The 18199-nt window shown below is 55.2% G+C and overlaps 1 protein-coding gene across 14 annotated transcripts in view; it reads left to right on the top strand.

Annotated features, from left to right (window-relative positions):
- SYNGAP1 (synaptic Ras GTPase activating protein 1) overlaps positions 1-18199 on the top strand; it is a 33692-nt gene that overhangs the window by 2771 nt on the left and 12722 nt on the right. For 12 of the 14 annotated variants that reach the window (XR_006885457.1, XR_006885458.1, XR_006885460.1 and 9 more), the window contains exons 2-10: positions 2636-2757; positions 4964-5069; positions 11243-11334; positions 11743-11864; positions 13600-13753; positions 13980-14078; positions 15567-16193; positions 16328-16472; positions 16711-16855. Coding sequence is in view for 10 of the 14 variants with exons in the window: in XM_046641264.1 (XP_046497220.1) it covers positions 2636-2757; positions 4964-5069; positions 11243-11334; positions 11743-11864; positions 13600-13753; positions 13980-14078; positions 15567-16193; positions 16328-16472; positions 16711-16855 (1612 nt within the window). In the remaining 4 variants the exon portion in view is untranslated. Of the gene's footprint in view, positions 1-2635; positions 2758-4963; positions 5070-5254; positions 5276-7258; positions 7312-11242; positions 11335-11742; positions 11865-13599; positions 13754-13979; positions 14079-15566; positions 16194-16327; positions 16473-16710; positions 16856-18199 lie in introns of those variants that run through there. The other 2 variants (XM_046641270.1, XM_046641268.1) reach the window with 2 other exon arrangements.

The raw sequence follows: 18199 nt of genomic DNA, 5'->3' as shown, positions 1-18199 counted from the left end.
GGGGGGGGGGGGGGGGCAATACAAGTAAGATTGAGTGATGGGAGTAGGGGGCAGGTTAGGACCCTGCCCCAGGCTCTGGCCCTCATTAAGGCCTTTGACCAGTGAAATGTAAGCCCTGGGGTCTTATCCGCTCCCTTCACTTCACCACTTTTACCCCCCTCCCCCACCTCCAATCCTTATTTCCATTCCTCCTCCCTCCTCTGGTGTCCATCACCTATATCTTTCCCCCCATATGGTGTCCGTTCCTTATATGAGTCCCCCTTCTGTCCTTCCCCTGTATCAGTCTCTTCTCTGGTGTCCATGCTCTCTCCCTGTCTTCTATCTGGTGGCTCCCTTATGTCTTTGCCACCTCTTCAGCTCCTCCTCCTTGACCCCCTGCACTAGTACTCCTGTTAGGCCCACCTCATTTCTGCTGCCCCGTGTCCATTTGGGCTCTTCTGGTATATTCCCTTGTCCCTAGGGATTTACCATCATTTATGCCTCCTTTTCTCTTAGATCCATCCCTGCTATTTGTCCCCCAGCCCATCCTCTACTCCCTACCCCATTCCCTCTCTTGTCACAAGTCTGTGCCTACCCACTTTCCCGTAATACCTCAGCTCTTATCACCTACTCCTCTTTGCTTGTCTCTTCTCTTCCTGGGGTGTTGGAGATTTGGGGTGCAAAGACAGGTTTTGACGGTTGGAACAGGGCCTATAAGAGATGCCCATCTGAGCTCTGTGGGATTTCTCATCATAGTGCATCTTTCTCCTTTCTCAGCTATGTTCCTGTCTCTTGCATCTGCCTCCTAGAGTCATCCTTAAACTTAAGTTCAGACAGTGTGTGTGTGTGCGTGTGCGTGTGTATGTTTCCAGAGTTGCTCCTAAGCTAAGTTCCGTGTGTCCTTCCCTGCTCCCTGGAGGAAGGTGCCCCCTGAAGTCTAACTGCCTCCCGGTGGCTGCACCCTGAACCATCCCCTCCCATAATGATCATGTGTATCAACATTCTCCTCCTCTGGGGGTCCTCAGAGTCTGAGTGTGCGGGGCATGTTGCCTGCAGTGTCTGCAGTCTCAGAGCCTAGGTATTGGTAATCTCTGCATCTAGGGGCTACTGCTTAGCGTCTCTGAGATGGCACCGAGATAGTGAGAGTTTCAAAGTATTGGGGTTTCTAGATATCTATATTCTGGGGGTTCATCCCTCACTCTGATCTGCAGGTTGGGGAAATTGAAGGACATGTTTGTAGACAGAAAGGGGCTAGGTTTTTCAAAACTCTCCTACGTAGGGCATTAAGTTGGAATGAAGCTCAAAGACCAGTTCTTTTCCTGCAATATACGTATGATTAATTATCCTGTAAAGGAGACAGAATTTGATTTTTCTTCCTCTAAACTTTCTCTTATTCTGATGCCTTAAGCTTATTTATTTTCTGTCACTTTGTCAGCAATTTGATTTCTCTCTTACTCCCATAGGGCCTGTCCCCTGTGTTCCTGTGATGGTGTGTGGCATTGGGGTTTAAAGGAGAGGCAGTTTGCAGGGATGGGAGCATGGGAAGAACAGGAGAGTTGGGGAAGAAGGACCCTGGGGGCATCTCTGAGCCTGGGCAACCCTTAGTCTACTGTTCTTTTCTAGAAGTTTTGTCCCCATCCCCAGCTTTAGTCTTTGAAGGCCCCCTCCATATCATGGGCCTGGATCTTCTGTTCTTCCCTTCCTTCTTTCTTCCTCAAGCTCCTCACTGTGCCTTGGGAAGGTTCCTAACCTGTGGCGTTGGCTTCCATCCTGTCCATGGAAACTAGGTGGGGAGGGGAGAGGACAGTATTGAATCTTTTGATCTCTGGGCACAGAGTGGGGGAAGAGATCAATTCAGTCTTTAGTCATTCAAACAAGGGCATATTTCCTACCTCACTCCCCAGCCCCTCCACAGCCAGATGCTGACAACATCCATCCTCCCCCTACCACCAGAAGAACCAGAACTTGCCCCAAAGGATGAGCAGGGTGGGGCTAGGGGAGGAGGGAATGGAGGATAGAGGAGAGGCAGGAGGGGAAGCCCTCTCATGTCTGACTCTGTGCGCAGGTAAGCCCCCTCTCTTCCACTCTTTTCCAGATGTTTAGCTCTTAGAATTTCATGACCCAAATGTTTCTACATCTCCAACCCCATTCTTCTTTCCCACAGCTGTGCAGCTTTCCTCTTACTCTCTTGCAGACGGGTGGTTCTTGTCTTCTGTAGTTATTCGGACACCCTCCCTCTTCTCAGACACCTGCCACCAATGTCTCATTGTGTTTTTCTTCTGCCAGTTTTGCTGTACCCTCCACCTTTTTATTTTTCTGAAGGGGATGGAGAGCTCCTTCACCTGTCTCTGCCTCCAAACCTGTACCCTCTCTGTCATGATATAATTTGCTTCCCTGAACCACCTCTCTGTATGTCTTCCCCCAAGTCTACAGAGCCCCCTGTGATGTAACTCCCTTCCCCTCTCTCTCCCCAGATATAGAGGCTTATCTTCTGTTCCTTTAAAGTTACCAGGTGCCTCACCCCTAACTGTGATCTCCTCAAGGTGGGTGGGGTCCCCTTCTCCCACTTTGTGGACTCTCTTCTAGCCGTTATAGGCCTCTGTCTCCCAAATGCATATAGCCTCCCTTACCATTTCTGTGTGTCTCTGTCCCCCAGATGTACGGGGACCCCCTATGCACCGAACCCAATACGTTCATTCCCCATATGATCGTCCTGGTTGGAACCCTCGGTTCTGCATCATCTCGGGGAACCAGCTTCTCATGCTGGATGAGGATGAGGTGAGCAGGGTTGGAAGGTTGGGAGAAGACCTCTGGGTAATGTGGGAGAACATGGAGAGAAAGATGGGGAGAAGCTTCATGAGTGAAGGGGCGAGAGACACAGGACGACAGACAAAGAAGAGAGAAACATGTGCAAGTGATAGGAAGAGGGTGGCCATTGAGATTTGGGTTGGGATGTGGAAAGGAGCAAGAATTCTCTCACCTTGGCCAGGGGGGTCTTTGAGGGCCATGTCCAGTGTTGGGGAAGAAATGTGGTTCCAAAGATTTGGGGGGTGCCTCCTGTTTTCACCCAGCGCGTGTTGTGGGATGGGTTAGGATGGGAAAGGGAAACCGAAGGACTTGGAGAAAGGGTGAAGGAATGAGAATCACTTGTAGGATCACCCCAAGAACCCTACTCTCTCCCTTGACTGAGCAAGATCCATCACTCACCACCCCTTGTCTTTTCCCCACATGGGGCAGAGTGCAGGGAGGGGAACTGAAGGGCTCAGAGAAAAGGCAGGGGAGAGTGGGGTCTTTGGGAAACTGGGAGGGGGCTGGAGGGTACTAGGAGAGATGACAGAGGATGTTGGCTTGGATGGCGGTGAAGACTGGGAAGGTGCCTCAGACCAGAGTTGAGAGAAACACTGAGAGGGCTTTCTCCAGGGACATCAGGAAGGAATATAAGGGAGGAGATGCCTGGGGATGAGGGGAACTGGGAGTATGGGAAGTTGTCTAAAGGAGTAAGAGTGGGATAGGGGCAGGGACTGGCCAGAGAAAGATGAGAAATGAACAGAGGGTTCTTGTGGGAGGTGATGGCCAAGCAGGGTGATTAGAGAGCCAGGGGAGTGTGGATTCTGATCTGGGAGCTGAGTTAGCAGTGGAGGGTCCATCCGAGGAAACAGTGGATGTGAATATGAAGGGTGGATGTCCAGAGGTATGATTCAGGGTGTAGGGGTGATTGGAGGACCAGCTTTAGAGACTTAGAGGGTAGCCTGTGAGACCAGAGAGGTGGTGAGAGCTGTGCCCAGAAGCTGTTGGAGGGTGTGGTGAGGCAGGGCTAGAACTGGAGTGGGGGTTAACCAGGGTTTTGAGGGACCTGGGGGCAAGAGAGAGTGTGGAGAGATGGCTGGGTAGAGAGATTCCAGGCCACAAAGTTGAGGCGTCTAGGGGAGGACATGGGAACGTTAAAGGGTGGTTTGGGGAGTCAAAGTTTTAGGCATTGGGGGGCATTTGACTGATTCACTAAGAGTCACCAGTCTTAAGCGAAGGTGTGGGGTCTGTTGGATAAATTGGGGAAACTGGAACCAATAAGAGTGGGGCCTGTTGTGAGGATGAAGAACGAGGACAATGGGTGGGGTAATGAAGAAATGACAGATGGAGACAGGTTGAGGAGACCGGTGGCCAGCAAGCTGAGGGGCAACAAGAGTGGCCAGAGTCTGGAGTAGGAAGGGTGCAGAGAGAGGGGAGTGGGATGGAATTGGGAAAATGAGCAGTGTGTAGGGCCACAGGGAGCTAGAATTGATGGCTTGTGGAACTAGGGCTGGGGACTAGTGGGGTGGGGATGGTTCCCGTAGGGGTGGAGGAGATTGGAGGGTTGGAGAGGGGATGTTGGGGATGAGGCTTAGGGAGAGGTAATGGCTAAAGGGAAGAGGGAAGTGAGAGAGGTTGAGTTGGGGGGGGGGGGGGGGGGGAGGAGAGGAAAGGGGGGGGGGGGGGGGGAGGCCCTCGGGGGGGGGGGGAGGTTGGGTCCCAGTCTGGCCGCAAGCCTGGCCGTGGGAGGGAGACAAGCTGTGGATCCTGATTATAAATGCAGCTTCTGCTACCCCCGTGACAGGCAGGGAGGGAGGGAAGGGGGTGAGGGAGGTGGGAGGTTGGGAGGAAAGCAGAGAGAATGGAGGAACTGAAGGTCAAGGGGAAAGTGGATTCAGGGAGTAGCAGACTCCTGAGGGGCTGCGGGAAGAGCTGAGTAGGGTTTGGGAGAATTCCCTGGAGGGTGTTTCAAAAGAAATGGAGGGAGAAAAGAGGAGGGTGGGACGGGAGGGAGGGAGAAAGACTTGGAGAGAGAAGGCAAAGAGAGATCGACTCACCCAGAGACACTTAAAGAGTGTGGAGGGGCAGAAGGTGGGCAGGCCGGGTGGAAAGGGAGGTTCATCCTTCCTTGGTGGGGGAGGGAAAGAGGAGGGTCGGCCTGGGCCAGTGAGGTCTGACACACCCCCGCATCCCCTAGATACACCCCCTTCTGATCCGGGACCGGAGGAGCGAGTCCAGCCGCAACAAACTGCTGAGACGCACAGTCTCCGTGCCGGTGGAGGGGCGGCCCCACGGCGAGCATGGTACGGCGGCCGAGCAGGCTCTCGTGCCCCGGACAGTGGCGGGGAGAGGGCTGAAGGTGGACCGGGCTGCAGGGAGCGGGGAGTCGGGGACCTGAGGGAGCTGTCAGGGGGTGGGAGGAGGCGGAGACAAAGTCTCACCTCCTGCGTGTGGGAGCCTGGAGGAGAAGCGCCCTCCTCTGGGATCTGGAGCGCGACAGGGGCTGTGGGTGAGAGGCCCCAGTGGTCCTGGCTCTGTTTCGCTCCCTTTTTCCTCTCCAGCAGCGAAGTTTGACTGTTTTCCTGGTGCTTGTAAAAATAGTCTCTTTAGATCTTTAGCTTCCTGTCCGAGTGTTCCTGCCCCTGCCCCTCCCAGCCGTTGGTCTGGGATCTTGGAGAGAATGACCTAGTTCCTGCCCTCCCTCCAGACCTCTGCCCCACCCCCAAGCTCCTGATTCTTCTTCCAGACCTTCTGTTCTGTGGGCTCTCCCTCATTTCTTGCCCCTTTTTTCCTCTTCTTTTCAACTGCTTCTATTTTCTGCAATTCTGTCACCCCCTTTCTCTTTCTTCCCCGATTTCTCTTATTTTCTCTACCCCTCTTGATTCCTCTGTCTCTCCCCACCGCTCCCGGTGGAACTCCATCAGACCCCCATCTCATCTCCTTTCTGTCTGTAGAGCTATCTGCTCAGTCTGTCTCCAACTCTCTCCCTCTCTCCATCTGTCTCTTCCTCTCCCTCCCTCTTTCTGCCCCCCCCCCCCCCCCCCCCTTCCTCCTTTAAAAAAAGATTTTTGTCTTCCTGAGAAGTTCGCTTAAAAGGTTTCCATGGGAACAGTGAGGGGAGATGAAGGCAGAGAACAGTGATCTGCAGCCAAGGTGCAGAGAGACGCCCTCAGCCCCCGGAAACCCCCTAGTCACTGCCCCCTATTACCGCATTCCCCTTCCAGGACCAGGGATCTAGGTCCTCTATCCCCTCAAACCCTGGTGACCCCTTTCTTCCACCAGCTCCCCTTCCCCTCAGGGATCCAGGCTTCCAGTTTCTCTTCCTTAGAACCAGTGGCCTGTCTCCGTCCCTTGGCTCCCATCAGCCCTCTTCTGATAAGCCCAGGCCTCACTGCCCTTGGGGGCCAGCTCTGGGACCCTGGGTGGGTGGCCAGGGATGTGTGTCATTGTCATGGAAACCTCTGACCATGGGGGTGTGTGGGTGGTACATCTCTGTGAGGCAAAGCCAGGTGGTGGTGGTGGTGGTGGTAGTGGTGGTGGTGGTGGTGGAGTGTGTGTAGAGAATGTGATGTCTGTCACATCTGTGTGTGTGTGTGTGTGTGTGTGTGTGAGTCATGCCATGTCTGGGAAAGGTTTGTGTGCACGTGTGCATACCTGTGTGTCCAGGCCAGAATGGTCACATGCTCATAGAGCATGTTTATCATATGTCCCGTGGTTGGTGTCTCTGCCCACATTTCCCCATCTTCTTCCTTACCCTAAGTCCTCAGGGTCTGGGGTCTCTGATGTCGGTCTCCTGTGTGCTTTGGGTGGGGGGACTCGTGTGTGTTTGGAGTTGGGGATGGTATGTGTAGGTGGTTGTGTTGAGGGTTCAATAGGGGTTGGGAGGGGGTCCAGGGGTATAGATGTTTTGGGAGAGGGTTAGTGAAAGAGTTGATAGCTGGGGAACGTTTGGCGTTTTTAGGGGCACATGGAATGTGTAAAGGGTCTGGAGGATGTGCAGGGGACACTGAGGTCTTTGGGGCCTTGCGAAGACGTGTGCTGAGGCTGTGGATGCCCGAGCCCAGGAGAGGTCGCCGGACCTTTGAGGAGTATTAGAATCCAGGGCTCCTCCTCTGCTGGGTGGAGCCGCCACCCCTCGTTCCCTCCGCGGTTTTGGTGGGGGGTCCTGCTCAGGCGGGGATGGTGGGAGGCCCGGTTGGTTTTGGGGGTCCCCTCGCCCCCCTCCCCCGTCTCTCTCGCGCTGTCTCCGGGCGACGGGGCTCGTGACAGAGGCGGCCACGGCAGCAGCGGTCGCCTAGCAACGGCGGCGGGGCCCGGGCAACGGCGGCAGCGGCGGGAGCGGCGGCGGAGGGAGCCGTTCCCGCGGCCGTCACCGCGCGGCCGTCCCGGCCGTCCCGGGCCCCGCCGCCGCCCCCATCGCTCCGGGCGGCGCGAGCCGGGCCGCACCGCCCCCTCTCCCGCCGCACCCCGCCCCTCCCCCGCGCAGGGGCGGGGCCCCTCCCCCACCGGGGACACCCCCGACCCCCCCCCGGGGGGCGGTGCAAGGTAAGGGCGGGGCCGGGCGGACGAGGAGCGCGCGCGTGTGGGGAGGGGGGCGCCGCGCGCGTGGGGACGGGGGCGCGCGTGTGCGTGGGTGCGGGGAGGGGGGTGGGGAAGCCGCGGCGGCGGCGGCAGCTGCTCCCTCCGCATGTTCTCGCTGCATCTTCCGAGTGGGGGGAGTTATGGTAACTGGAGGGGGGGCAGCGGAGGTGGGGTGGGGGGGGTCTCGGGGACCGGCTTCATGGAGGCCAGGGTCGCTAGCGCGCGCGGGGGCGGCTGGTGTGGGGTGGTCTTGAAGACCCTCAGTGGAGACGGCAGCGCGTGTGTGTTCGTGTTCATGCTCGTGTCCCGTATGTCTGTGCCATGTGCACACGGGGGCCCAGTTCCTCGTGCACACAGGTGCAGCCAGCCGTGTGCAAGCCTGTCCTGTCTTATCCTGCCTCTGCCCGGTTCCTGCCTAGAGGGCTGCTGGCCCAGCCACTGTCTTGTGAGCAGTCCCTGGCCATACTGATATATGTCACCTCTGACCCTAAGCATGCATGCCCCTGGCTAGGGCTCACCTCCTGTCAGTCTCCTGTGTGTGGGAATGTGTGGCTGCATGAGCAGGATTTTCTGTGTCCCTGGTGGCAGGTGTGTGTCTTTGCATGTGTGTTCCATCTTTGGCCTGGGTATCTGTGTCAATCCCAGCATGGGTGTCCAGGGTGTGTCTGGATGTGGGTGGTGTGCAGGTGGGGGAAAGGAGTAAATGTGTGTGAGTGTGTTCCTTGGAATCCTACCGTATATAAAACACCTTTGGGCTACACAGGTGTGAACCCCTGCTCAGTTGGGGAGTGGGGACAGAAAAGCTGAAAAGGGAAAGAGCGGGATAAAGAGGAAAAGTCCGGGGAAAGGAGAGGAGGAATGAGAGGCTTGGAGAGGAGAGGAGAGAGAGCCAGGGAGGAAGAATAGCTGGAGAATGAGAATGTGGGAGATAGTTGAGCCAGATTTAGAAGAGAGAAAAGAGGATAAGAGAGCTTAAGATGGAGAACTGGATGGAGGTGCTGGGAGAAGGGGCCTGGGAGCTGAGGAGGCCGGAGGAGGACAGTCAGGCCTTTCGGGAAAGTGATCTCTGAGAGAAGAAAAGGGCGAGAATGGGAGAGGCACCGGGTTCATAGAGGCCCTGTAAGATCAAGCTTGATTGGATCAGGGGAGGCCACTCAGGCATAGAGGCTGGCTCACAGTGAGGCCTGTCACATCAGAAACTGTCATTAGAGGTTCCTGTCTCCAGCACAGAGTTTTGCCCCCATTTCTCTGTCCAACTCTGTTCCTCATCCTGCTCTGGCTACCTCCCTCCTCTGGCTCTCCTTGAGAGCTGCCAGCTGGGTGTGACAAGAAAGAAAGGCCGAAGGGAAGGTTAGGATTTGGGGAATTGGAGAGCAGAGCAAGATTCTGTGGGTGAGGGCAAGATTAGAGAGGTTGGAGAGGCGGGAGTCCAAGCCCTTGCAGTGTGTGTGTGTGAGTGCAATTGTGTGTGTACACAGGGTGTGTACATGAGTGGGTGTATGCACAATGCCTGTGTTACGGGTCTGTGTAGGTGGCTGTTATGTGTGTGCATGCGTGTATACATCATGCAGGGATGGGACATGGAGACCCAGGATCGCACTGTATCCTTATCAGGTTGGCTCTATGTGTACACAGTGTGTGCTGTGTTTTCTGTATGTGTCGCTGCATGAAGCACTAATAACGAGATGTCTTGTGTTTCTGTCACTCTGCCCCCTTTTCCTATGTGTCTCTGTTATTCTTTTCTTTGCAGCATTGAGAATCTTTGTAAGTATGTGTGTATGTGACTTATGTGTGAGTTCATGGATCTTAGTTTCTGGCGATATGTATAAGGTTATATTCCAAGAATCAAGCAAACCAATTAGCAAATCCGTTCTCTTTTTGTGAATTCTGTAGTTCCAAAGCAAAATTGTAGTGGATTTAAAGTTAGACTTCATGTCTTTCTTAGAGGAGCTAGCATATGAAAATAATGGCTGAGCTAGGTTCCCTGGAGTGAGAGTGAGGCAGCCATACCTGAGAAATGCAGAGACTAGGAAAAAGATAGCCTGCACCCTTCGAAGCACGGTTGAGTGTGTAACAGAAGGATAAGTAATGCCTTTGCTTCTTGGTTTTTCGTTATTCTGGTAGCAGTCACGGAGTCAGGGAAGGGCTGGGGAAGAAAAAGGGGTTGTCCTGAGACAGAGCGGATGTGGTTGTACTTTTCCTGTGAATGAAGGATGTTCGCGCTTTTGGGATATGGGGACACCTCGATGTCGTCAGATCCATGGTGTACTCAAGCATGTATCTTAGAAGTTAAACTGGCTTCCCCTGTGTGGGGGCCATGTGTATGTCTCAGGGTTAAATGTCCATCTCTGCAGTGTGCTGCCCACATGATTGCCCGGGGGACTCGGGCCATGCATCCACACCAGCAGCTCTCGTGGGTGCGGGGTTCAAGTATGTACTCTCCTGTTGCAGTGCTCACATATGTCTAAGCATGTATCCCGTGGGGTCTGTGAGCCTCAGGGTCTCAGAATGTGGATCCGTGGCACCCCAATGCTCACAGTTGTCTGTGTGTCTCATAAGCACCTAGATCCCCATTTATTTTTGTATTGTGGTTCTCACATGTATACCCCCACAGCTCAGTGTATGTTTCTGTGCTCTACACATGTGTTCCCGAGGGACTGACAAGGGTTCTTGTGTCATGGGATCCACATTTTTGTGTGCAGACCTCCTAACACCTGGGTTTTAGAGGCAGAGGGAAGCTGGGGACTGATTCTAGGGAAGTTTGCGGGAGATTTGCAATTCTGGAAGCAAACAGTGAAAATGTAGCTGTGGCTCTTCCTTGTTCTGGAACCTAGAGGGTTAACAGGCAGCTCTTCCGGTCCACCCGCCCCCCAAGCCTGTAGCTTCTTGTTGCCGTGGAGATGGTAGCCCCGCCCCTGATGCAGTACCTGCCCCCCCATTGGCTGCAGTGGTGACTGTGGGGCTGAGGGGGGAGCCCAGGCCTGGGCAGCCATTCTGGAGCTGGAGCCGGAGCTTGGCATCCCCCCACTTTCATTCTCCTCTAGGCCCTCGGCCCCTCTAAATTCCCTGGCAGCACAGCCTCAGCTTCCCACCTCGGAGCTGCCACCCCTCTAGACTCTTGGCAGTCTGAGCTTCATCCGCATTCACCTCCCCCCCACCCTCACTTGGGAGTCCCCGAGCCTCCACTGCCCATCCTCCCCACTCCCCTGCATTCTTTTTTTTCCCCTTCCCCCCCTTCCCTTCTGAGTCCCTGCCACTGCAGTGCACGTGGAACCCACCCTTCCTCCCCTCCCCCCATCTGCCCCTTCCTTGAATTTTCTGTCCCCAGGCTTCTTCCCCTGCTACTCCTCACAGGTCCCTTCCAAGACTTCCCCCTCCAGTCCAGGGAGGGGGTCATGGGAGGCAGCCCTGGCCCTCCAGACAGACAGGGATTCCAGGAAGGGAGAGCAGGTGGAAGATGTGCCCAGCTAAGAGAAGAGGAAAGCCTGCTTATGGGCAATGACCTTTAACCCAACTCCCCCCCCCCCCCCCCAGCTGGCCCCTTCCTGGGGGGGTGAGCACCAAGGACCTAGCTTCTGTGGACTTTTGGTATCCTTTATTACTGGGGTTTTACTGACCCTCTCAGCCATGCCCCTCTGCTGACTGCCAGTCCCAGTCATGGGCCTAAGGCCTCCCACCCCGTCCCCCTCCGGGGGCTCCGGCTCGGGTTCCTTGCCCCCTCCTTCCCGCCGCCAGCCTCTCAGCCGCCGCTGCTCTTCCTGCTGCTTTCCGGGGGGTAGGTGAGGCTGGAGCTGAGGGGCAGAGGGAGGTGGGCAAATGTACTGGGGCCATGGGTGGAGACCCAGACTAACAGCGACCCCTCCCCACTTCCCTCTGGCCCTTTCCTCTCCTCCAGAATACCACTTGGGTCGCTCGAGGAGGAAGAGCGTCCCAGGGGGGAAGCAGTACAGCATGGAGGCCGCCCCCGCTGCACCCTTCCGGCCCTCGGTGAGTGAGTGAAGGTGCCTGCCAGATGTGGCTCAGCTGGGCCCCCTCCCCTCCAGCCCCAGCTGGAGCCTCAGGATTCTGAGAAAGGGGGCAGGAGGGGGAAAAGAGAGAGAGAATGTGTGTGTCTCCCCACCTCTTTGGTTTTCCCCTTCTTGGCTCTGCCCCCCTGCCTCTCAGACCAGCCCTCCCACCTTCTCCAAGCTGGTGTGTGTGTTTGTGTGTGTGCTTGCACCCGTGGGAGCAAAGGAAGACAAAGTGGTAGCAGGGCTTCTATCCCCCTTTCCTCGCCTCTAGAGACTTCCCTTTCCCCCCGTCCCACCTTCATCCAGGGACTCTTTACCAGCTGAGGGGTGAGTAGGTAGCATTGACCCTGCCCCAAATCACCCCTACCCCCATTGTCACCCCCAGCAAGGCTTCTTGAGCCGGAGGCTAAAAAGCTCCATCAAACGCACGAAGTCACAACCCAAACTTGACCGGACCAGCAGCTTTCGCCAGATCCTGCCTCGCTTCCGAAGTGCTGACCATGACCGGTACAGGGGCTGGAGCGGGTGGGATGAGTTGGATGCCATATAGTGGGCTCTGGATTGAGATTGGAGGGATGGGGGTTACCTGAGTACAGAGGTTGAGGGCCTCAGATTGGTCGAGGGATGTTATAAGGCATGGGACAGAACAGAGAAGAGGAAGCAAGAGAGGGGCAGGGAGCAGCGAGAGGATGAGCAGAGAGTCAGGAAAGAGAGTGAAGGTGAAGCCAAGGAGGGAGTCTCCTGGCCGACAGAAGGATGGGCTCCAGCCCTGGACTGAAGGAGCTGCACAGAAAGGCAGAGGAGTGACAGAGCCTGGGAGGGGCATTTAAGGATCCAGAGAGAGCGGTGTGATCTAGGCAGACGGGTGTGAGGGAAGGGACAGCATAGAGCATGACAGAGAAAGGGGAGGCCGGCACAGGTATACAGGTTGACAGAATAGGGAGAGGCTGTGGTTAATCCGTGGCCTGAAGCACTAGGAAGAAGCCCTTGGAGAAGTCCAGAGGGCACTGTCTCTGAGCCGGGGTTGCAGGAGGCTCATGTTTGCTTCTGTTGTCTGCTTCTTGGGGTCCCTCTTTGCGTTTCCCCCTCACCCAATCTCTCCCCAGGGAGAATCCTGTTCTTCCTTTCCCCCATGTCTGGCCGCCCCCAGGATTGGGCAGGTAGGGAGGTTGGGATAGGTGAGTCACACCTTCCCCAGCCCCCCTCCCATGTCACCAGAGCTGGATTTGGGGCCGGCGGGGGGTGAGGGCATGGTATTCCTGGCCGCGGGGGCGGGGGGCCGGGGGAGCGTCGCGCTGACGCCCGAGATGACGGGGCTGCTATAAATAGCTTCTTGGAGGCTCCCACACCCGAGCTCCCCCTCCCGCTTCCCTACTGCTCTCCACTCTTCATCCCCTGGCCATCTCCATCGCCCTCACTCTCCTGTGCCTCCTGTTCTGTGCCCCCATCCTCCATTCCCCTCAGCTCCTTTCCTTCTGCCTTCCCACAGTGATTGTCCGGGTTTCATCCCCTCTGTTCCCCATCTCTCTTCTTACGTCCATCTCTCCAGTTGCCCCTCCTCATCTTCTCCATCCTCTGTCTCTCTGCACATGTCCTTGCCTCCCTCTTTCCTGCTTCTTGTCCTATCTCCTCTTTTTCCCCAGTCCCCATTTTCAGTTTCTCATCTTCATTTTCCTTTTCTGCCCACAGCTTTCTCCTATTTCTTGTGATTGTCTCTCACTTTTCCCCTTGATTCTGCTAAAACTTGACCTCTTACCTCATTCATTCATTCTTTGAATCACTAAATGTTTTTTAGCCACTAGCTGTGTGCCAGGCCCAGACAGACATCTTTGTACTTCTGTTTTTTTACTTGCACTTTTTTTTCCCCTTGTATTGAGGCTCTGGTTTTGGGGGGTCACCTAGAAGTCCCACCTGGAAGTGTCCCAGGCCCACTTGTTCCCTTTTTTTTTCTGCCATGGTCCATTTCTGGGTTGAGATATTTCTAGGTGTCCCCAGTCCTCACAAACCCTTAGGTGTGAACTGGAGGGAGGGGGTTTCTTAAGTTTCTGATTTCTCTTACATTCCTCATGTCCTTCCCCAGGATAGGCTGGATTTCTTTCTGTCTGTGTCCGTGTGGGATGGGGGTTCAGGAGGCCCTTTCCCCAAGTCTCCGTCCTACAGCCAGACTGATGATGATGCAGGCCCCTGGGTGTGTAAGCAGAGTGGGGCCCTGATCCTCTCTCCTGAACCTCCCGCCTGCCAGGGCCCGGCTGATGCAGAGCTTTAAGGAGTCGCACTCTCATGAGTCCTTGCTGAGTCCTAGCAGTGCGGCTGAGGCCTTGGAGCTCAACTTGGATGAAGATTCCATCATCAAGCCAGTGCATAGCTCCATCCTGGGCCAGGAGTTCTGTTTTGAGGTACTGGATCTAGTGACCTGGGAAAGGCTGAAGGGCTGGGGTGAGGGAAGGTGAGGGCAGAGGGGCCTGGAGAAAGCGGCACAGGTGGGAATGTCAAGAGAACAGAAACCTTTGGGGCTGGGAGAAAGGAGGATAGGCCAGGGAGGAGGAGATGGTGGTGGGGTCTCCAGTACTTAGGAGTCAGCTCCCCTCTGCAGCCCCGTCTCAACTCCACACCCCTCTCTAGGTAACAACGTCATCAGGAACAAAATGTTTTGCCTGTCGTTCTGCGGCCGAAAGGGACAAATGGATCGAGAATCTACAACGGGCAGTAAAACCCAACAAGGTATTGGGAGTAAAGGGGACATAGACAGCATGGGCAAGGCAAAGGTCAAGCCACAGTGGAAGCTGAGAGCCTGGAGAGGAAGAGGAATTAAAGGAAGGGAGACTTGGGGGAAGAGCGGACAAGGTGGAGGGGACCTGGATGAGCAGGAGGTGACCTCCATTTTTTCTGAGTCCGTTGTTTCTTTCCACCTCATGATCTGTTTCTCTACCATAGAAATCACAGACTACAGGGTTGATGGGGCTCTGCAAGTCCTCTGGCCCATCTTCCCTGCGGGCAGAAATGCCCCACTAAGAACCTGACAGGCAGCCGCCCAGCCCCCGCTTGCAGCGTTTCTGCAGGCCACATGAGTTGTTGGCTGGCCCAGCCTCCAGACCTCGGTTTCCTCTCTGTAAAACTGGCGGGAGTCAGGTTGGAAGAGATGCTCTCTACAGTGTCTTTGGCTCAGAAATTCTGTGAGTCTGTGTCTTCCCAAGGCTTCTGTTTCCCAGGAGAAATGCTCCTAATTCTGTGAGTTCTTCTCTGTATCCCAGTTTCCAGTGAGCTCACAGTCCTGGTGACCCTCCTTTGGGGGACCCCTTGTTTCTCAGTGTCTTTCTTAAAGAACTAGACCCAAGACGCTGGATGCGATCTAACTCATGCACCTTGCTCCAGACACCAAACACCATGCCCCTTTTGCATTGCAGCATCATCAGAGTCTCACCATGAGCTTGTGGTCAGTTGTATCCCCTCAGGCCCTTTTGATACTGACTGTATAGCCTCACTCATCCTGTATTTATGCAGTTCACTTCTGATTGTCTTTGAAGGAGTCCCCCCCCGTCCCCTTCAAATTCCACCTTAATATTTTTGGTTTGTTTTTCTAGCTTTTAAAATCTTTCCCAGTACTGCTTCTGTTGTCTGATGTATGAGCTGCCCTTCTGTAGTAGTTTCCTGGGGCTGCTGTAACAAATTACCAAGAACTGGGTTGCTTAAAACAACAGAACTTTATCCTCTCACAGTTCAGGAGACTCCAAGTCCAAAACCAAGGTGTTGGCAGGGCTTTGCTCCCTCCGAAGCTCTAGGAGAATCCTTTCTTGCCTCTTGATAGCTTCTGATGGTTGCCAGCAGTCTTTGGCATTCCTTGACCTGTAGCTGCATCTGTCCAGTTTCTGCCTCCCCCTTCACATGGCCATCTTCCGTCTGTGTGTCTCTGTCTCCAAACCTCCCTCTCCATAGACACCAGTCATTGGATTTGGGGCCCACTCGAATCCAATATGAGCACATCCTAATATAGGTATATCTGCAAGGACCCTATTTCCAAGTAAGGTCACATTCAGAGGTTCCAAGTGGACATGAATTTTGGGGGTACTCTATTCAATCCAGTACACACCTTCTCAGCCTTATGATTGCTGTCTCATAGACTGTCTCACTTTCTCACTGGCTCTCCTCTTTTGGTGTCTCTGTCTCTCTGTCCCTTCCCCTTTATCCGCTGTGCTCACCCCACCATGCCAGGACAACAGCCGCCGGGTGGACAATGTGTTGAAGCTGTGGATCATAGAGGCCCGGGAGTTGCCCCCTAAGAAGCGGTACTACTGTGAGCTCTGCCTGGACGACATGCTGTATGCCCGCACCACCTCCAAGCCCCGCTCGGCCTCAGGGGACACCGTCTTCTGGGGCGAGCACTTTGAGTTTAACAACCTGCCAGCGGTCCGTGCCCTGCGGCTGCATCTCTACCGTGACTCAGACAAAAAGCGCAAGAAGGACAAGGCGGGCTATGTCGGCCTGGTGACTGTGCCCGTGGCCACCCTAGCTGGGCGCCACTTCACAGAGCAGTGGTACCCTGTAACCCTGCCAACAGGCAGCGGGGGCTCCGGGGGCATGGGGGGCTCAGGAGGGGGAGGGGGCTCAGGGGGTGGCTCAGGGGGCAAGGGCAAAGGAGGTTGCCCAGCTGTGCGGCTGAAAGCACGTTACCAGACAATGAGTATCCTGCCCATGGAGCTGTATAAGGAGTTTGCAGAGTATGTCACCAACCATTATCGGATGCTGTGTGCAGTATTGGAGCCTGCCCTGAATGTCAAGGGCAAGGAGGAGGTTGCCAGTGCACTGGTTCACATCCTGCAGAGTACGGGCAAGGCCAAGGTGAGTGCTGTGCCTTCAGGAAAAGGCGACCTGGGAGTGGGCACTTGCGTGAGGGGACAGTGAACATAGGGCACTTCTGTCTTCATGAGCTTGGGTTGTACAGAGGCTGACCCTTGGATTTTCCTCGGCCCCAGGACTTCCTTTCGGACATGGCCATGTCTGAGGTGGACCGGTTCATGGAACGGGAGCACCTCATATTCCGCGAGAACACGCTCGCCACTAAAGCCATAGAAGAGTACATGAGACTGATTGGTCAGAAATACCTCAAGGATGCCATTGGTAATGGCCCACCCTCAGGTCCTCTTCTTCGCAAACCTACCAGAGATCCACCCCAACCCTAAACCCGGCTAGTCCAGACCCCAGATCCACCTTCCTCACCTTGATGCTTCCAAGCCCAGAGTCCCCGGACTCAGCCTCCAACCGCATGATTCCAAGATTCCCCCAACCCAGGCAGTCCCTGTCCCTGCCCTTGGAAAGTGTGACGATACCCGGTTTTGCCCCCACCCCGACTCCCCAGGGGAATTCATCCGTGCTCTGTATGAGTCTGAGGAGAACTGTGAGGTGGACCCCATCAAGTGCACGGCGTCCAGTCTGGCAGAGCACCAGGCCAACCTGCGAATGTGCTGTGAGTTGGCCCTGTGCAAGGTGGTCAACTCCCATTGGTGAGACTGGGAGCGCTGGGTTGGGGGGCCGGGGTCGGGGGAGTCGTGTGTTCATCTGTTCATCCATCTGTCCATCCTCAAAGAGGATTGAGTACCAGTTATGGGCAAAGGATTGTGCTGGGTGCTGTAGAGCAGACAGAAGAATGAGGCCTCGTCCCTGCCCTCAAAGGGCCTCCACTAGAATGAGGGACAAATTAGATGTACAAAAAGCCACAGAACAGTTGTAGTATGTGTTAAATGTCAAGGGAGGGTCCTCCAATACAACATAAGGTCAGAGAAGGCAGAGCTTTGATTGTGATAAGCAGGGAAGTCTTTGTGGAGGAGGTGCCCCTGGGCTGGGCTGTGAAGACTGGGTCAGGTTCTGATACATGGATATGGTGGGCAAAGAAGACATTCCAGGAGAAGGCTGTGGGACACACACATGCATAGAGGTGAGAAGGCCTAGGAGCTTTCAGGGGACAGCAGTTAGAACAGGTTTAACAGAGCACATGGCTCAGAATGGAGAGTGGAGGGAGAGATGTCTGGACAGGAGGATTAGAATGGGAATCTGGAGGGCCTCAGCTGCCAGGTTCAGGAGTCTGAGTTCATTGGTAGGTCATGGGATGCCACTATGGTGCTGGTGCCAAGAGGTATCATGATTGAGAAGATTAATTCTTAAGTAGAGTGGGGGGTGGGGGTTGACGAGTCGGGAGAATGAAGTCCAGGCTAGTTGGAAGCTCTTGTTCATGGGTCAGGCATGGAAGTCAGATCCTGAATCAGGATGGTGACAGGAAAGTAGAGAAGGGGCTACTGTAAGGAGCCACTGAGGAAGAGCTTTTTCACCTGACTGCGGGAGCTGAGGTCATGAGGCTGGTGTGTAGGAGACCTGTGGCCTCAGTGACAGAACCAGGGAAGTCAGGAGGAGGAGCCAGTTGGAGGTGTGGGGGCGATGGTGAGCTCCGCCTTACTCCAGTCAGAGTTTCCGGTATCAATGGAACACTGAAGTGGAATGGGGAGGTGGGGAGAGTGAGCTCTGAGCCATTCCAAGGACTGGGGATCATGCCGGGGGCACCTCCATCCCCATTTCCCTGGAATCCAGAAGAGTTGGGGGGTCCGAGCTCCCTGTACCTCAAGTGACCCACCATCTCTCTCCCATCTCTGTCTCTCCCTGGTGTCTGTTTCTCTTCTCCTCCTCTCCTTGTCTCTCTCACACACCCTCCGTCTCTCTCCCGCGTGTCTCTCTCCCATCCCCTTCTCTCCCCCTCCATTTCTCTCTCCCTAATCTGTCTGTTTCCTCTGCCATAGCCCTCTCCTTCCAGCAGCCTCCTGTCTTCCTGCAGTCCCTCCCTCCCTGTCTCTCTCACC

This window comes from Equus quagga, chromosome 15 (genome assembly GCF_021613505.1).
Source record: "Equus quagga isolate Etosha38 chromosome 15, UCLA_HA_Equagga_1.0, whole genome shotgun sequence".
In the NCBI taxonomy this organism is placed as follows: Eukaryota; Metazoa; Chordata; class Mammalia; order Perissodactyla; family Equidae; genus Equus; species Equus quagga.
Note: the sequence above shows the minus strand (reverse complement) of the source record. Positions and strands in the feature narration are given on the sequence as shown.